Here is a 17696-nt window from a genome sequence, read left to right on the forward strand (position 1 = left end):
AGAGTAGACAAACAGCTGACGCATGTAAAAAGTACCACGAGTCCTTAATGTTAGATGGTAAAAACTTTATACACAGTTGATAAGTTCATTTATGTACGGAAAAATGGAATTACCATGTGACAGTAATCATAACGTCTGAAAATGTAGGCCAAATTGACAGTAAATATGGTTTTTCCTTGCAAGCAATATGTTAAAACGTAAAATTGATAATTTTTAAATAGAGTTTGTCGTACACATTTATAGAACTAAAAATTACGTTCATGTCACGTGCGAGTTACATAGATTTATTATTTTATTATGATTACTTTAGTGATATTAATAAACAATATAGAAGAAGAAGAATATAGCAAAGAAGTGACGTTTCTAACTCCTAGCACAAGTTTGCGAAAATTTTCCGTACTTGGTGGTTCGCGGTTATTTTTTGTTCGAGCTCCATACATTTGGGTAATAAATCACCAAAAATTTTGTCGCTTCTTCCGTTTTCCCTGTTTTGTTCTTTGTTCTAGGAAACTTTCGCAATGGATTTTCCCGGTTTGACTCATTCGTATAATGAGTTGGTAACTTACGAATTGTGAGTTACAAGTTAACCGAATATAATATCTACTACATATTGATAAAGTCGAAAATGTTTTGTGTTTAATTTACTTGGAAAGAAAAATGTTACATCACGATTTATGTATGATTGTATATTTGTTAATGAGCTTTTATGATTCTGTTTCTTTCAGACGATTAATAGGAAAACTACGTTGCCAAGTTTTTTTTATTCGATAATTATGATGTCATTAAAACCAAGGTAATTATGAAAGGTATTACATGAATATCCCCTGTATTTTAATCTAGGATATTCAGAATAAGGTCCTTAGTACTTATGTTTATTTTTTTTCTTCGAAAATTAGATGCATATAGGCTAATTTAGACTTTAGTATATTAAGTCGTCAAGCTCCAAACGCAATAATTTCTCACCCTTAATAAGCATGTTTTAACGCCCTTGTATTGAGTCCCCTCGCAATCATAGATGACTTTGGAATTTTTAATTCGACATTGAAAATATTTTATTACACTCCGAACATATCTATGTATTTACAACTCTTATTTACATAATAAATTTATTAAAACTGAATGTTTCGAGCATTATAATAATATACTATTTCTTTTTAAATTTGATGCCTCAGGGGTGGACTCTAGGTTTAGTTAGTTGTTAGTGTTTGTTGTGAAACAGTCATTTTTAAGTTTAACAAAAATAGTTTCATATTTTTTCTCGATGCTTACATTTTTTGGAAATCACTTTTATATTTCGGTAACAATCTTATCTTTTAAAGTTTAAAAAAGACAATATATCAAAGCTTTTTTTTATATATTACCCTGTCAAAGTAACATGGAGAGTTTAATTCAAAAGATAACGGTTTTGTTTTTAGTTAAAATTGCAATATTGCGATTAGCTCTTGCGTGCGCCTAACAAGCGTCGCGATAATATCTTTATAATGTTATATATACTGTATTTTATAACAATCGGTACAAAGCTCCGTAATGGTACAGTGGACAAGCACCCTTATTTATGCATTAAAATTTATACTCAACCAAGTACAGTACTATTTTTGTTCAGATCTATCGAAACATCTACGAATTTATTTAATAAAAGTGTTGGCATAGATTATTTTTTAAGATGTTAAAAAAGATAGCCTCCATATTCCCGTTATTGGTGTATTTAAACAGTTAGATAGGATTATTTTATACGGTTATTTCTATTATTTTTCTTTATTTTTTAAATTTAATACGACTTTGACATGAGTAAAATTAAAACACCACCAAGATACTAATAATTTTTAAACTTTATAATACATTGTAATGCTATAAATGATATTTAAAAACAGCTGCTAAAATAATCCTTCTACAGAAAAGTTTTAACGTCATCAAATAAAATACCTCATGATAATGATAAGCACTTACTACTATAATTATTGTATCCAGTAAAGTTGATACTTCTAACATCTAAAATGACAAAAAAACCGTTCCGTAAACATAATTGGTTGGCACAGGAGCAGCTGCGCGACAAAGGTGTTTGCTGTTAGAGCGGGAAACAGCAGGAAATACTGACATTTATTACGTAAAGAATGTTCGATCTTTCAGAATAGTTACGTCATTTTTTTATCAATTCGAATTGCAAATATTGTGAATTATCAGGACATATAACAAACTGTCATTATCAAGTAACTAGCTGTTGCCCGCGACTTTGTCCATGCAATATTAAGATAAAACGTAGCTTATATTATGCCCGTCTATGTCAGCTAACCTTCAGTGAAAGACCGGTCGAAATCGGCCCAGCCGTTTTGTACATTACCCAGAACAAACGCGGCTTGCGGACTGACGAAAATGTTTTAATTGCGATTCTCTAAATCTGGAATTTTTCTTTTGATACTACAAACAGACACTCCAATATTATTATGTGTATAGATAAATCAGTAATCCATAGACGAAAGAACATCATACTTTAATGTATGTACTTTTGTCCTTTCAAAGTATATTGAACTTTTCCTAGCGATAAAACGACGATTCAAAACTGCCGCCTAATTGCACCAGCAGTTAAATTTGAATGAAACTCATAAAATTTTCTAAGCAGGACACGCGTAAATCGCCCGACTTTAATTTGTATTTTAAACGAGAGAGGAAGTTAATTTATTGGCGGAGCAGGCGAATCGGCTAACTATTAAATTTATTGCCACGAAGACAGAGTTCGGCCATTTTGCAACTCGAGGGCTCGGAAATAAAAACTGCTCGCCGAATAATAAAAGGTGGAATTACTGAGAAAGTTTCTCTTTTTCGGGATCTCACGAATATCCATTCGCGACGGATGAAATTTAGGAAATTCTCATACCTTTTCTCGAATACTCAGTCATATTTTTCGAATCCCTAGCGACTTTCTTTAGCGTGAAAAATACATTAAACGGTTACTAAACCTGATATAAAAAATCATAAAATAGTAATTATTTAAATATCTTAATGCTGTTAGAGCGGAATCGAGACTATTGGTCAAGACATGAAGGAAATCAAAATGTTTTAAAATAAATGTAAGGATTATTCTTTAAACAAAGCCAACAAAATCTTTCCTTTATATGTCTTGACTTTGAAATAAATGAAAAGAAGAGAAACTCACCTGTTTTTCACTGGATATATCATCGAGCTCCATGGGTCCAGTGCTCATGGGCGGGGCGCCGTGCATAGGCGACTTGAAGCCCGCCGTGGAGGACACAGCCGCGACTTGCCCGCTGCTTTCCGAACCCACCTCCATGTTAGAACCGTCAGACTCTGAACTGTTGGCGCGCATTTTCCGTCTCTCCTTCTTTCGAAAATCTGACCTCGTCGGAGACGATGCACTTCCAAAACCGTTTGACTTCTTATCGTACCCGTTGTCTAGTAACATTGGGTTCTGAAAATTGCTGTGATGTAATCCATTTGGAGTGTATTTATCTTGTAGCGCCTTCATATCGAACGGTTCGTTTTTCAGCACATGGACCACTGTTGGACTCTGAATGTTTTGTATAAGGCTCCCGTTTTGATGGAGGAGCGTTCCATTTTGGTGAAGAATTCCATTTTGAGTCGGAAAAGCATTAATTGTAGCGATATTAGGTTGATACAGCTGTATGTGTCTGTCATCAATGTAAGCCTGTCCCGCCGGCGTCAGCTCTCTCGCTTGCAGTGGTGCCGGTACTATCGGGTAGCTTCTAGCGTTCACGGCTGTCAGCGTATGGAATGTAGTTGCGTTGACCGGCGATAGCGTAGTCAGGGTCGTAGAAAGTGGCGTGACCTGCGCCAGTGTGGTAAGATGCGCCGGAGACGACGGCGTCGTGAGCTGCGTGAGCTGGGTTAACTGACTAGGACTCGCGCTGGGCGTAGGGCTCGCCGTGACCGGGACTGGAGTGACACTCGGTAGCCCCGTCTCTGGTATCACGGTCGTCTCTGGAAACGTCTGGAATTGACTCTGGAAGGACGGCAGCTTGTTGGGTATGGGCTGCAACGTCACCGATTGGTAGTCGAGAGGTGATGAGAATCCTGCACGAAGTATCGCATCTTTTGAGTTGACGGTGATGGGCATCGACTCCCACGGTCGGTATTGCGGCTGGCTGGCGATGACAGAGACGGTGTCACCCGTTCTCTCGTAGTACTCCCAGGCTGGGTCCAGCAGCCGGCCATCGGCTGTCAGTATTCGCTGCTCGTTGTCCGCCATGTCGCCAAACGTCGAGAAAGGCGGTAAATGCGCGCTATCCGCGCCCGCCTCACTCCGGAGCGCTTCGCTCATGACGTGTTGGCTCGACGAGACCGCATCGCGTCACTTTTTCGCGTGCCAAAACAGTAACACATACAAAAATAAGCTCTACACTAAGTCTATGTTGTACTGAACGATCGGAACTGTGATGGAACTTGATAATTTGTACTTTCTGGCTTCAGTTCGCTCTAACTCTAAATAGCACTTAAGTTACGACTATACGGCACACCGGTTTACACTACCCTAGTCACAATATCTTCGTTTGCTCACTACAAAATAAATAGTATAAAAAGTCCTTTACATACAGCTTAAATATTACGAGTCTTAAGGTTACGGGCTTATAAAATCTTTGGCTGACTTCTTTTTAGAAAATGCTCGAGGAATCGGTTCGTTTGCTCGTTAACTATCGATAAAATACTTTGTGCACTCGTTTAACGATTTTTCTATTATTTTGGAACGTTTAAATACTGGTCGTTGATATCTCTTCTATACTTTTTTTTCGTTCGAAGGCTTCTTTTTATTGTAAATACCGAATACTTCAGACTTAAATTAATTTGTACTGTTTGGGAGTTAGCGTATACTTTGAGTTTCTTCTTTAATTTTAACGTTTAAAAGGTTTTTAAAAAATAGTGCTTATATAATTTTTGAAACGAAAGATATGACTGGAGGCTTTGGTTTGAGGAATTCGTGTGTTTTGGTTGAGTTGTCTGCTTGTGCGGTCCGTTGTGTAGAGCGGCGCGTGGGCGACGGACCCGGCCCTGCTATCCGTGCGCCCGCCACAAATCTGCAAACAACACAATCAAATATTAATTACGTAAAAAAATAAGAAAGCAGTTCCCTTGACTTACACAATTAAACCGATATGATGCCATAGAAGGGCCTTTATACTCGCATTACTCTACATAATTGTACTACAATATTTTTGAAAGAAAACGAAAAATTAATAAAACCCTCATCTAAGGCAAATTCAGCGAAATCTGTTCAGCCATTCCGCAGATAACTTCGAACAAACATCCATCCATCTAAACGCATTCATCAGTAGGATTACCACGCGAATTTATAGGACATAAGGACATAAGGTTCATGACCTAATTATAGTGAGATAACAAGAACTGGTTCAAAATAAGGCAGCAAAGGAATTTGTGGGGATATTTGTAAAGTAACGCGTTGGTTCGGGTCCGAGTTATTTAGTGCTAAAGGGGCGCACGCGCTCTCCCTTGTTTTCGATCTCTCGCTAATCGATAATGGGATTCGCCTCACTTGCCTACACTCTTTTTGTACAAAAATAAATTAGATAATGCAATACTTTGTTGGAACACATCAAAATGAACCTAGCCAATAATGTTGCAGTCGGAATAGTTAACTTTTTAAATTTAGATTTACAATATTTTTTACACAAATTTTGTAAACTTATTACCGTATATGGATTGTAAACAATATTTGTTTTGGGCGGTAATGTGGCGACGGCGATGGCCTCGGAAACAGTTCGGCGTCACGTGGCGCTGTATATAAGCTTGTAAACAAACTATTTATAGAAAGGGTACGTTCATAGTAACGCTACGCTCTATTTCGGAGTCTCTATTTTAAGGGAAACTATTTTCGTGATGTTTCAATTCAAAACTATTTCGCGCGTATTTTTAATGTACGCGATTTTTAATCGACTTGAAAAGAAGATATTTCGTAGCCAATTTTTTTTTAGAGATTTGACACTAATCAACACATTTATATAAACAAAGTTCCGTAAGCATACATGTGTTACTATTTTTTTTGACATTTTTTTTGGAAAATACGATGTAATGGGCTAGTAAATATATTAAAATACTTTATGCGCATGTATTAAGCATTGCCTGTTACGTCATAGTGAACGCTTCACAAAAGTGCGATCAAAACGTTCCGACTAGTAATCACCGGGCGAAACTCTTTGTAAATGCGCACAAAGAGCGTTCCCCGAAAAAAAAAGATTAAAAAGCTCACTGGTACTCTGGTGACCAAACCTTACTATCAAATTTAAGGACACAGATCCTGTCTATAACAATATCTTAAACTTGTAACAACGGAATGTTTTCGTTTTGTTATTATTTTTCTATGACTTCAAATTTTTAATCAATGTTAAGTTTTTTAAAACCTCAATATTGTTTTGATTTGGTTGGTACGTTGAACTTTTCGAAAATGTTGTTAAAACCCGACTATTGCATTAATTTCTGCTCAGCCTAGTCGGAACGGCACGCAAGTCCAAATGACGCGTGTGTGCGCGTCGTCATTCGGCGGTCCGTGTGCTCGCGGGCTCAAGGATTCGTCTGCGCGTATGTGTGCTGTTTGCAGCGCTGTGTGCGAGCAACGCGATACTATCTGGGTCTCGGTTGTCAAGGGCAACCGTACAACCGCTGCAGCGAAAGCGCTGCGCTTGAAGCGGCTTGCTTCAATTCTACGGCTTATTTTTAGAGACGGATGTTGTCGCTTTTTTGTGCGGCGCAGCGTTGCAGCGGGAATGTTTAGTTGACGCTCGGGAATCCTTGAAACTTATAAAAGCTGAACTTGAATATCGCACTGTTTTCAGTTTAAGTTGTGTAGCCGTAAGCTTTAAAAACATTTGTTTACGAATTGCGTTCAGTATGTATGTTCAGTTTTAAAGATAAATCAACCAAAACCAAATGATATACTGCCTTCAAACGTAAAGAATAAAAGAAATTATATTCACTGACAAAGACAGCAAACAAATAAAGCTCTTATACATTTTTTTAACATAAATAAACACCAGCGCTTGACCGCGACTCCACCTGAGCGAAGCATATTTTTAAAATTTAATAAAACATGACATAATGGGAAGTAAAAGTAGCGCATGGTATTTCCTGGAATATATTTTTTACATGGCAACGAAAGAGTTCAACCGACTGACTATTTGATCGAGTTTTTTTTCTTGCCACTACAGCTGTGCTACACAAAGTATCACATCCGGCGGCGCCTGCGCATAATACCTGCGCCGGAAACAGATATCTCTGTCACTGTGATCATTTGCTGATAATCACAGATAAGGAATACACGTGTATTTATTGATGTAATCGTGTATTAAATACTACAATTTAACGTAGAAGTGTAAGCTATTAAAAAAGTTAAAATCTCCATCTACGGTTTTAAATGAACTCGGAAGGAAGCAATACGTAGGTTACTTACGAACAGTCTACTTACTACAGACAACATATCCAACAGTTAACAATTAAAAAATTAAACATAACAAAAATGCAATAAGTAAATCTCGCTAATATTATAAATGCGAAGGTTTAGATGGATGGACGGATGGATGTTTGTTAGCGTTTGTAGCCTAAACAGCTAAACGGATTACGATGAAATTTGACATAGATGTAGAGAATAGTCTGGAAGAACACATAGGCTACTTGCATTTGTTTTTTCAATTCCGCGCGGACGGAGTCGCGAGCGAAAGCTAGTAAATAAATAAAACTACGTTAAAATTTACACAGAAGCTTAATTCAGATATTAATTAATTCGCTAGAAGACTAACCAGTAGATATGGTTTTCTAAATATTTAGAGCAAGAAATTATTGACTTAAATCAAATTCAACTTATTAAAAAATTTCTCCGAACATCCCAAAAGTCTTTGTCCACTTAAATTGCTATGATCATTAATATGTACCTCATCAGTATCTGTTTACAGTAAAATGCAAATTCTGAACGGAACACGCGCATTAAGACGGTTGTAAAATTAGCCATTCGTTGTCATTACGTTTATAAATATTTTCGTCTGAACGCGCGCCCATTGAAGGTCTTTGTAAAGTACATTTGTGAATTTCTCTTGTATTTACTTCGTCAAATTTTTCTTAATGATTCATCTTTACTTTTTTTAAAGTCAAAACTAAAAGAATAAAAGACGCTTATTTAAAAACTATTCAATATAAATACTAACACAGATTGGAACATATAAGTTTTTAGTCTGATATTAAACATTAGTAAACAATTTCTCGACGTGTAAATTTCATTAACAAAAAAATATGAGCTCATGTCATTTTAAATCATTATTTAAAAATCACATTGATATTAAAACATAATAACGTCCAGGAATTTCTAGCTCAAACGAGCAAAGTAGGGTTTTGTATTTAAAATATTTTGAAGTATTGTGCTGTCCTGGGAACCTTTAACTCGTCTCGTAAAGTAAAGAATTTTAACAGACATTTACTTCGTTATCGACTATTTTTTTACTAACTTACTTTTTTCTTTCAATGTTTAATATGCAAACAAAATGCGGTTACTTTAACAGATTTGAATCTAATTTGGAGTATATTAAATTACAATGCCTTTATTAACTCTAACTGTATTCAAATAAAAAGTAAAATTGAATGGCATTTTGTTGGCAAACACCAAAAATTATATATGAAGAATTAACACATTTTTGCTACCTTAACTTTTTACATGATCGTAAAGATACATGAGTATTCTTAGGAAATTGTAACCGATCCTGTAATTCTAAAACATTCGAACATAACCTATAAACGATTGGTACGTTGAGGACAACCGAAGTGGATTACAAATCATTGTTTCTCACAGCACACAGACCTACATAGCGTCATCAGCGTGTAATGACAGCGCGCACAGGATGCGTGCATCAATTTGATTGCCGACCGCCGCGACCGCCGCACCGGGTTCGAGCTGACCACCGCGACCGCCGCACCGGGTTCAATCCTAGTTGTTTGTTACATACACAATTCTACGTACGAGTAATTTGGTACATGTCATAAAAAGTCTATATAAATCAGCGTTATAAACGACTGAGCTGTTGCTCTCGACTTCGTTTGCGTGAAATTAAATAAATAATAGAAACATAGCCTATGTCTATTGGAATAGACCGAGTAGTTTTTGAGTTTTTTCAATGCATACTAAAATCCAAAAATACAATTCCTTTCTCTCTACAATATTAGTATAGAAAACATTACATCTTTTTTTAAAAATCAAATTCGAAAACAAAAGTTTTGAATATGGAACAACAAAATAATGCCAACATACCAGAAAAATTCAGTTGAGTGATCAAATTAATTTGACGTCACGAATTTAAAATGTAAAAGGCGAAGACAAAGGCAATACCGCGATTAAGGCGCATTACAATGATAAGGCGAGGAAAGAATCTCCCGATATAGAGTTACCGTCCCATCCCATTCAAGCACTCGAATCCAGTTGAATAGGACCGCAGATGTGGCGTTTTTTACAACAATCTTTCCCACACTACTACTTTTTCTGATGCTTTAGTACCTTCACAAACAACACTGCTTTCTATTAAGTAAGTGTTATCACAAATTTCGTCCTTCACACAACACAATAAGGTGTTTATTGTAACACGTTGTACAATTTCAAACGCAAGAATAATGTTGCTAGATACAGTTTTGTAAAGATTTTTTGTCGCACACGTCTTTCTCCTATCGGATGCGACATAGGAAATTGGGCATTTTTTCATCGCGCGCGTTTAATATGGAATTGTCTGAAGGAAGTCACACATGCACCGTATGATTGTTTGATTTACTATTGTTTCCTTTTTTAAATTCAGTTTATACTAGTAAATGTTGACGGATTCAACTTTTAATTTTAAATTTTAAACATAAATTATGCAAAAATTCCCTCACAATGAGAGTAAGTACTAAGTAAAGCCCTAAATCAGGCTCCATACTAATATCAACCGACTCCTATTGAAAATACATTTTTGAGATCTATTTCCTATTTAATTTTTGAAAATTACTACCATAGACTCGGACTCCCTTTTAATTTTCTTTAGAGTTAAAGACATTGCTTAAGATATTGTTATAAACAAAATATCAAAAATACAATATAAAGGCCTTGTACTATACAAGTATAAATAAAAAACGTATTTTTATGATTTCTATGCGGCAAATAATGTGCCAATCTCCAGAAAGTGAAGTTTAAATTTAACTAGCTTTCGCCCGCGGCTCCGTATGCTCCGTATAAATGAATTACAAAACAAAAAATAGTAATGTTCTTCCAGACTATCCTTTACATCTATACCAAATTTCATCGAAATCCGTTCAACCTTTTAGACTACAAACTCTAACAAACATCCATCTTAACTTTCGCATTTATAATATTAGTACGAAGTATGATTTCTTGCTTTAGATTTATCAGTTATAATTTTAAACATAGTCTAAAAATGTGTTCAATTAGTGCAATCATTTGAACAGCGGACCAATGTGCGTGGTTTCAGAAATTCCGATACCAAACAAAATATCTATATACAGTCGTTCGTTCACCGTCGCGTCTGCGAATAAAATATCTCACTACAAGGCTCCAAACTTTGGCTGATCCTAGACGATAGAGAAAGTGTTTGGGCCCGTTATGAAAACTGGTGGCGTCTTTTCAGTTTGTTCAGGAGCAATAAGAAGGGGATTAGGCGAGTATAATTCAACTTAAGATATTACAGCCCTTAGGAAAGATTTTTGCCCAAGTACTTTCACTTTCTATACTTTATTAAAGTTTTGAATGTTTGCTTACACTTGTGTATTAGATGGCAGACGATTTTTAAATATTTTTGTCGTATTTATTCTTTATCCTTTAACGTAGGTTATACATATCCCTGTACTATTCCAGTAAATTAAATAAGTAACTTGGTAAAATAAATATTACTCACATTTATTTAATTAAAATATGGATTGGATAAAGTCAATTTAAGGTTAACATAACGATAAGCTTGAAATATGAGTTGTTTATATCTTAAGTGCAAAACTAACCGAAGACTTTAAAACAGCTATTTTGGAATACATCCAGCTTTTAATGTCTATTGCAAAAAGATGTATGTCATATTCTATGTAGAAAGTAAGATTTAATAATATTTTACTGTGAATGAGTATATACGTATTATGTGAAGACTTCAATATTATAAATAATAATAAATTCCTAAATGCATTTTCGATGAAAAATATCTCAATTAAAAGAATGTGTTAAAACTTTGAAAATTTAAACAATATATACAAGTATAAAACTACATTTTTAAATTGTAAAATGAACATATTTTTTTGCAATTCAATTATAAATTGAAATATATTACTTTAATGTGTAACTAGGATACGTTATTTTATAGTTAAAATGAAAAGTACTAGTAATTCATAGGAAACTATAACTAGTGAGTCAATTTAAAAAGGAAGCAAGTCCATTGCACAATCCAGTGCGCCGCTCTGGTTATAGCTACAGTTAGCTCGAGCGAAATTGGCCAATTTGTTTATTTGTTTTCATTGGCCTCACTGAACTTGACTCCCTATTATCGCATTCACGGGAGGAAGGAGTATTATCCGATTATTCCGTGGGACCGTCCGGGATTCTGCAGCCGACTTGCGTCTGCTAAAGAGTTCTCACACTACAGCCGTGGCCGGCCGACTGGCTTGTATCAAACTACCCAAAACAACTTACACACGTAGTTATAACAAAACATAAAAATCGTTCTTAAATACTGTCTTCTTTTGGTCGTTCGATTGATGGTCGTCTTTTGTTTATGTTATATTTTCATCTGTACTAATGTACAGATGAAAATTAATATTAATTAAAAAGAGGAAATATTTGTATTAATGTACTTTTGTGTGTATTGAAATAAATCTAATACTGGGGCCGATTTCAAAAATTCTTTAACCTTTACAAAGCTACGTTATTAGTGAGTAACATAGGCTGTTTTTTTAAAATATAAAGCGGCCGAAGTCGCGAGCAACAGCTAGTAACTAATAATCTAGAAGATTTTGTATTAATCTATAATAATATATTATTTTATAATATTATGTTATAAAATAATAGTGCCTTTAGAGTATAGAAAATAGTATTCATTATATTGCAAAGTCTAAAGTACACACGCTTAAGAAAACAAAATCAATTTTCTATGAGTATTATTAAAAGTTTTACTTAGCTTTTAAAAGCTCTGAAAGCAGTGAATCACTCCGTAAAAACTAATAAAGGTATACGCGAGCATAGTGTAAGTAAATTAAACATCACAGACCCGCCAACTTCAAACAAGCCCAACAAGAATTTGTATAGCTAAATAACTCTGCCGCTCTAACGTTTTGATAAAACACTCCACATTTTTGTCCCGAGGATTTCATTCGTCTGGACAAAGATCGCGTTATTGAATTCTTTTTGAGATACTACTGGTTACTACAAGTTTCATTTTCAAATGTTTCAACCAAATAAAATTCTGTTTTTAACCATTTTTTTTAATTTCTTAATATAAAATTTCTTAATATAAAGTTGTACTTCCAACAGGCCTTTATGAAAGATGTATGCCTAATGTTGGAATATAACTTATTAAATTGATTAGAATTGTTCATACTATAAAAGTAATAAATTAGGCATATCCTTGTAGTCATAAACTGTTTCATGCGTTGTCGTGCTCGAATGCACTTCTGCGCATTATTTGTCGACGCCAAAACAACTTCAAGTATTCGAACCCGCGACTTAATGTCTCCAGACGAGACGACGCTGCCGTTAATACGTGTATATGTATAGTACATGCCGAGGTGCGTTCACATAAACGCGCTCTTATTATATGTCATTAAAATGGACTCTTTTAAGTTAATTTCGCTGTGCGCAATTAAGGGCTAAATTGCGTGACATCATGCGCAGTAACGATAGCGACGGTTCGATGCGTCATCGAGACTCGGTCCATTCATACTGGCCCTTATTCCCACAGGCATGCATTCCGCTAAATATTTACATTCCAATACAAAGATTTTATCCAAACTACACGGCCGATCATCAAACAACGCGGACACATACAACTAAAACTTCCCGCAACTAAACTATGTTAAAACACTAAAAAGCTCTCAAACAAATCCGTAAAATATATTTATACCGATAACAATAAAAGCACTCTAGATTCGCGGTAATACAAACAACTCTGCAACACACGCGACTACAATTCTCTACAATTCTCGTTACAAAACGGGAATCGATTCGCGAAAGCTCCACAGCGAAAGCTCCGACGGAAGCACGCAAACGAACACCGGACCTCGCTTCACGCTCTACTGCCGGCGTGCCTCTAACAAAACCACAAAAAAAAAACATCCAGAAACTACCACTACAACTCAAACTACACTTGCACAACTTAAAAAGCTCGCACAAAACTTTCTGCGTTGAGGCGGCCGATACCTTCTCTGGTCGCTCGATCCATCCGCGCCTCCTTTTTTTCTCCGTCTCGCTGCCTCGGAAACACAAGAAGGACGCGCGCGAAAAATAAACAAAAAGGGATTAGAAGTTCGCGATCGCGTCAGTGCGTGTCGTCGGTGCGAACGACACGCGTACACTCGCGGCGGCGGTCGGCGGCAGACTGGCGCGCGGCGGCGGCACGGCACGGCAGCACGGCGCGGCACCGCGGCACGGCACGGCACGGTGCGGCAGCCGGCAGCGGCACACACTCGCCGTTCGTCGCTCACTGTAACGGCTCTCAATTACACCGCGATAACTCGCCGATATTTTACTTTCCATTCAAAATATATCATTTCATTCTCCAAATTTTCTCTTCTTTCAAATAAACATTACTTGAATAGATTAAAGGTGTAATTTATAGTAGTATAAGACGAGAAAAATTAGAAATCGTCATTTAAATTACAGATAGATAACATCAAATTCTTATAAATTTAATTACCAATATTTTAAATTGTGATTTAATTTTTTTAAAGTAAAATAAGAGTGTTATAACGTGTGGTATATGCTAAAAGCGCAGCAGTAGGGGCAAGGCAAGGCAAGGCGAAGCGCACAGCTGCCGCGGCCGCCAATGGCGCGCGGTCACGTGACGCCCCGCGCCCGCACACGCTTGTTTACAAATAATAATAATAGGGACGGTGGCGCCGCCTCTACAGCGCGGCGGCTACGCGCTACGCGCTACGCACAGCTGTCGGTGCATTTGGCGGGATTCGGAACATTCGCTGTTCGCTGATGCTTCGATCTGTTTACTTCGGAGCTTACGATGCCGTGGATCGATGCTATGCTTGTTGTTCAGTCGGCATTACTATCTGCATTGAACTGAGCGATTATAGCATTTTTTTGTTTAAAACCAAAGGGGGAAAATATGTGTTATTTGAAGATTTTAATTTTCAGTAGATGTAGTCTTCATTAGATGATAGTAGTAGTAGAGAAGTTTTAAGTTACATTAAATTTTTATAGCATACTTAGATCGTTGTCGCAAATGATCTGAACTACAGATTAGCTCTCAAATACACGAGTGTAGTGAATAATTCCCGTTATATTCATTTTAAATGAGGTAAAGGTAACAATAACCACCTGCGTTGTAACTCTTCATTGGCAATACGTTGTCAATAATGGAATTATTTAGTCATTTCGCGAGGAGGGTGCAGAACTTCCCCAGTGGTTGTCGGTTCGCGACAGGTTGCTGTTCCGATTGTTTCGGGACCAGGATGTAAGGTGCACAGAGGGTTTGAACCCCAGTGCATGCGTTCACCTAAATATCTCTGGATAGACCCCCTCTGAACCCCTGTGACGTGTGCGACCCCTGACCACGTCTCATTCAGATAAATATACTAATATTTACACTTAACACCACTCATTTGTTACAAATACACCTTTATCCTATACATAGTTGTATGTTAATTACACTAAACTATTCAGGATAATTTAAGTCATTTAAAATTTTCAAAGAAAGTAATTGTTAAAGGCAATCTAAAAAACACATTATTACTTCCTACGGTTTCCAACCAGTTGCTAAGTTGAAGTACAAGATGGATCTTACGTTAAAACAAGGGGACCTAGAACAATAATTTGCAAGAATATATTCGTAATGTCATGGAAAATAATCGAAGGTATTCGATTTTGTAGCGCTCCTGTCGGGCGTAAAGTACAACAAGAAAGCTCGTATAATTGAAGATGAATTTTACGAATATTTTCATGCCAGGCTCAAAATAAACTAATAATAGTTGCAATTGCATTTCGCATTTTTTATTATTGAGTTAAAGCAACCTTATAACCCAAAATAATATTACAGAAAAGCAAAGATCATTCATCACAAGTTATGCAAGTCAGTGTACTTTCACGACACCCGAGGGAGCAGGCTGCATTCGACCACTTGCATCCATCCCTACGAATTCTTAATAAATAAATACTAAACATTATTTTGTATTAGAAATTTCAAAATCGAATAAGTTCGACCAACTCAGGGCACTTCTACAGAGGTTCTATAGCCTGCGAAAAATTATTTAGTATTCTATAAGTTCTTTCAGATTATGTTCTAAATCTACGTTGAATTTCAAATCCATTGAGTTCTTTATATACGTAGTAACAAATAACCATTCATGTCAACTTTCGAGAAATAAGATGGTTTTAAAAACCTTTTTTTTTTCAAAATAGCTTTTGTAACGTTTTGCCCGCGACTCTATTCGTGAAGAAATAAAAACAAAAGTAAGTAGCCTATGTTCTCTTGTAAACTATCATCTACAATTATGCCAAATTTCATCAAGATTCGTTCAGTATATCTATTTAACTTTTATAGTATTAGTAAGGATTAGTCTATCAGTATTCAAACGGCTAGTTTGTGAACTAACCGCGACTCGTCTGAAGATTCTTTGGGATGTAATATTCGCTGGCGGCGGGCCCACTAAATCGATTGCCAGTTCTGCTGCCCCGTCTATGATGAGTCATACAATTTTCACGAAATTTCACTCACAATAATATGTTTATTTCTCTTTATTACTACTACTTCTATCTGTCCGCTTACTCATAAATGATGACTAGTTTTTGTTGGATTTTTGTTTAACATTTCTATTAGAGATCGGTTATGTACGATGAGTGTAACGTAGTAGCGAATTCTGTATTACTTTTCGGGCGATTTAAATCTAGACCATATATGGACACTTTTATGTATCTGTAAGAAAGATAGGTATTACAATTTACATAGGATGAATACGAATTAATAAAATAATATAAAAAGCGTCAGTTAATTCTAAAAGTAATTTTAGTTGAGGTGCCAAAAATCTGAGACTTAAACGAATAAGGGAAATCCGAACGCTTGATCTTTCGATTTAGAATCTTTTATAAAGTTTTTATATGAGTTAAGTAGTTTCAGTAAATTCTAGGTTTTTAGTTTAAGTGGCGATAATATCATGGTGGTAATTACTATTTCTATATTCAGAGTTAAAAAAAATTAACAAGTCTACATTTTTAATTTAACAAATTTATGTCGTGTATGAAATTTCTTTTTAATTAGTCTGAATGATGCCTCTAATAAGAAGCATCATTGAGGCCACATTTCTGGTGCGTAATTACACAACCGACGTTGAAACTCGTTCAAGCTCAATAAAAAACTTAGTTATGCTCCATCATATCCCTTTTCAAACACCGGCCGAGCATTCCGAAGTGCGAACGTGGAACGGGACCGAATCAAAAATTAAAAAGGTTGCAACGCGTGCAAACCGCGCTCTTGCATCGCGCCGCGCCAATTTCATTGCTACAAAAGTGCGTAATATCGATTACTGGCTCCCTCGCCCTCAGGCCGTCTCTTTCCTACGACGCACGACGAACTCACCGGACCAATAAAAGCGTAAATTTGTTCGCACCACGAGCGCGGACCCTGTGCAATAAGCGTACGCGCCATTTTGACTTCGCCAGGAGCGACTTAGGACCTTTCTGCATTATCCGCTGCGTCCCCCGCCGTCGTCGCCATGGCGACCGATCTGTCACACGCACAGAACATAAAACGCAGCATTGATTTTTTCCCCGCTTCCTCTTTACTTTTACGCGTGTCGAGCGACTTTTTGCCTGGATTTTTATTTTTAAAAGTGCGAGTTTTGGCGCTCGCCGCGCTCGCTTTTAGACTTATTGTAATATCAGAACATTGAAACAGGAGTTTTGAGGCATGAGTGCTATTATTCTTCTAGTCATCTTAAACGCTCGCTTTGAAAGGTTTCTTTTAAATGAAGTATAAAATTTCTGTTTTGTCGAAAACTTTTGTGTATTTATCAGTATATGTATGATTTTCACAGCAATGCTGTGAAATTATTGTCTGTTATTCCGCTTCTTTTTAGTGAGTAGTAAGAATCCAGTATATTCAAAAAACTTAAATCGTTTTCGGTACTTTGCACATTAAAGCAATTTCCAATACTTAAGAAAAAAAACATACAAACGAATTGAGTACCTCCTTCTTTTGGGAAGTCGGTCAAAAATGAAACGAGTGCTCTTTGTTGTTTTCTTAATTTAATGAATAAATGTTTTGTATGTATAAAAATAATAAATTCAAGTTTATATGTTAAGGGTAAATTTGTTAAGGTAGGCTCTGTAGGCCCCAGGGTGCGGGCTGAGGGTTGAGGTCTCAATCCCTCACAGATGTGGCGATTTCCACCCTCTTATCCGTCGTTAACTCGATTCAAGGAAAATATGTTGTCTTAAGGGAGCTAAGCAACATGAAAATCGACTAGCGAATCCCATTCTTAAGAGGGAT

General features: G+C 36.4%; 1 protein-coding gene across 6 annotated transcripts in view; it reads right to left on the bottom strand.

Moving 5' to 3' along the window:
- Window positions 1-13564, bottom strand: part of LOC106101320 — a 96580-nt gene extending 83016 nt beyond the window's left edge. For all 6 annotated transcript variants that reach the window (XM_013280522.1, XM_013280510.1, XM_013280535.1 and 3 more), the window contains exons 1-2: window positions 13400-13564; window positions 3152-5045 (exon numbers count right to left, since the gene is read on the bottom strand). In XM_013280522.1, coding sequence (XP_013135976.1) covers window positions 3152-4294 — 1143 coding nt within the window. In that variant the 5' untranslated portion in view covers window positions 4295-5045; window positions 13400-13564. The remainder of the gene's footprint in view (window positions 1-3151; window positions 5046-13399) is intronic.
- Between the last annotated feature and the right edge of the window lie 4132 nt (window positions 13565-17696).

Source organism: Papilio polytes, unplaced genomic scaffold, assembly GCF_000836215.1.
Source record: "Papilio polytes unplaced genomic scaffold, Ppol_1.0 DF824303.1, whole genome shotgun sequence".
Classification (NCBI taxonomy): Eukaryota; Metazoa; Arthropoda; class Insecta; order Lepidoptera; family Papilionidae; genus Papilio; species Papilio polytes.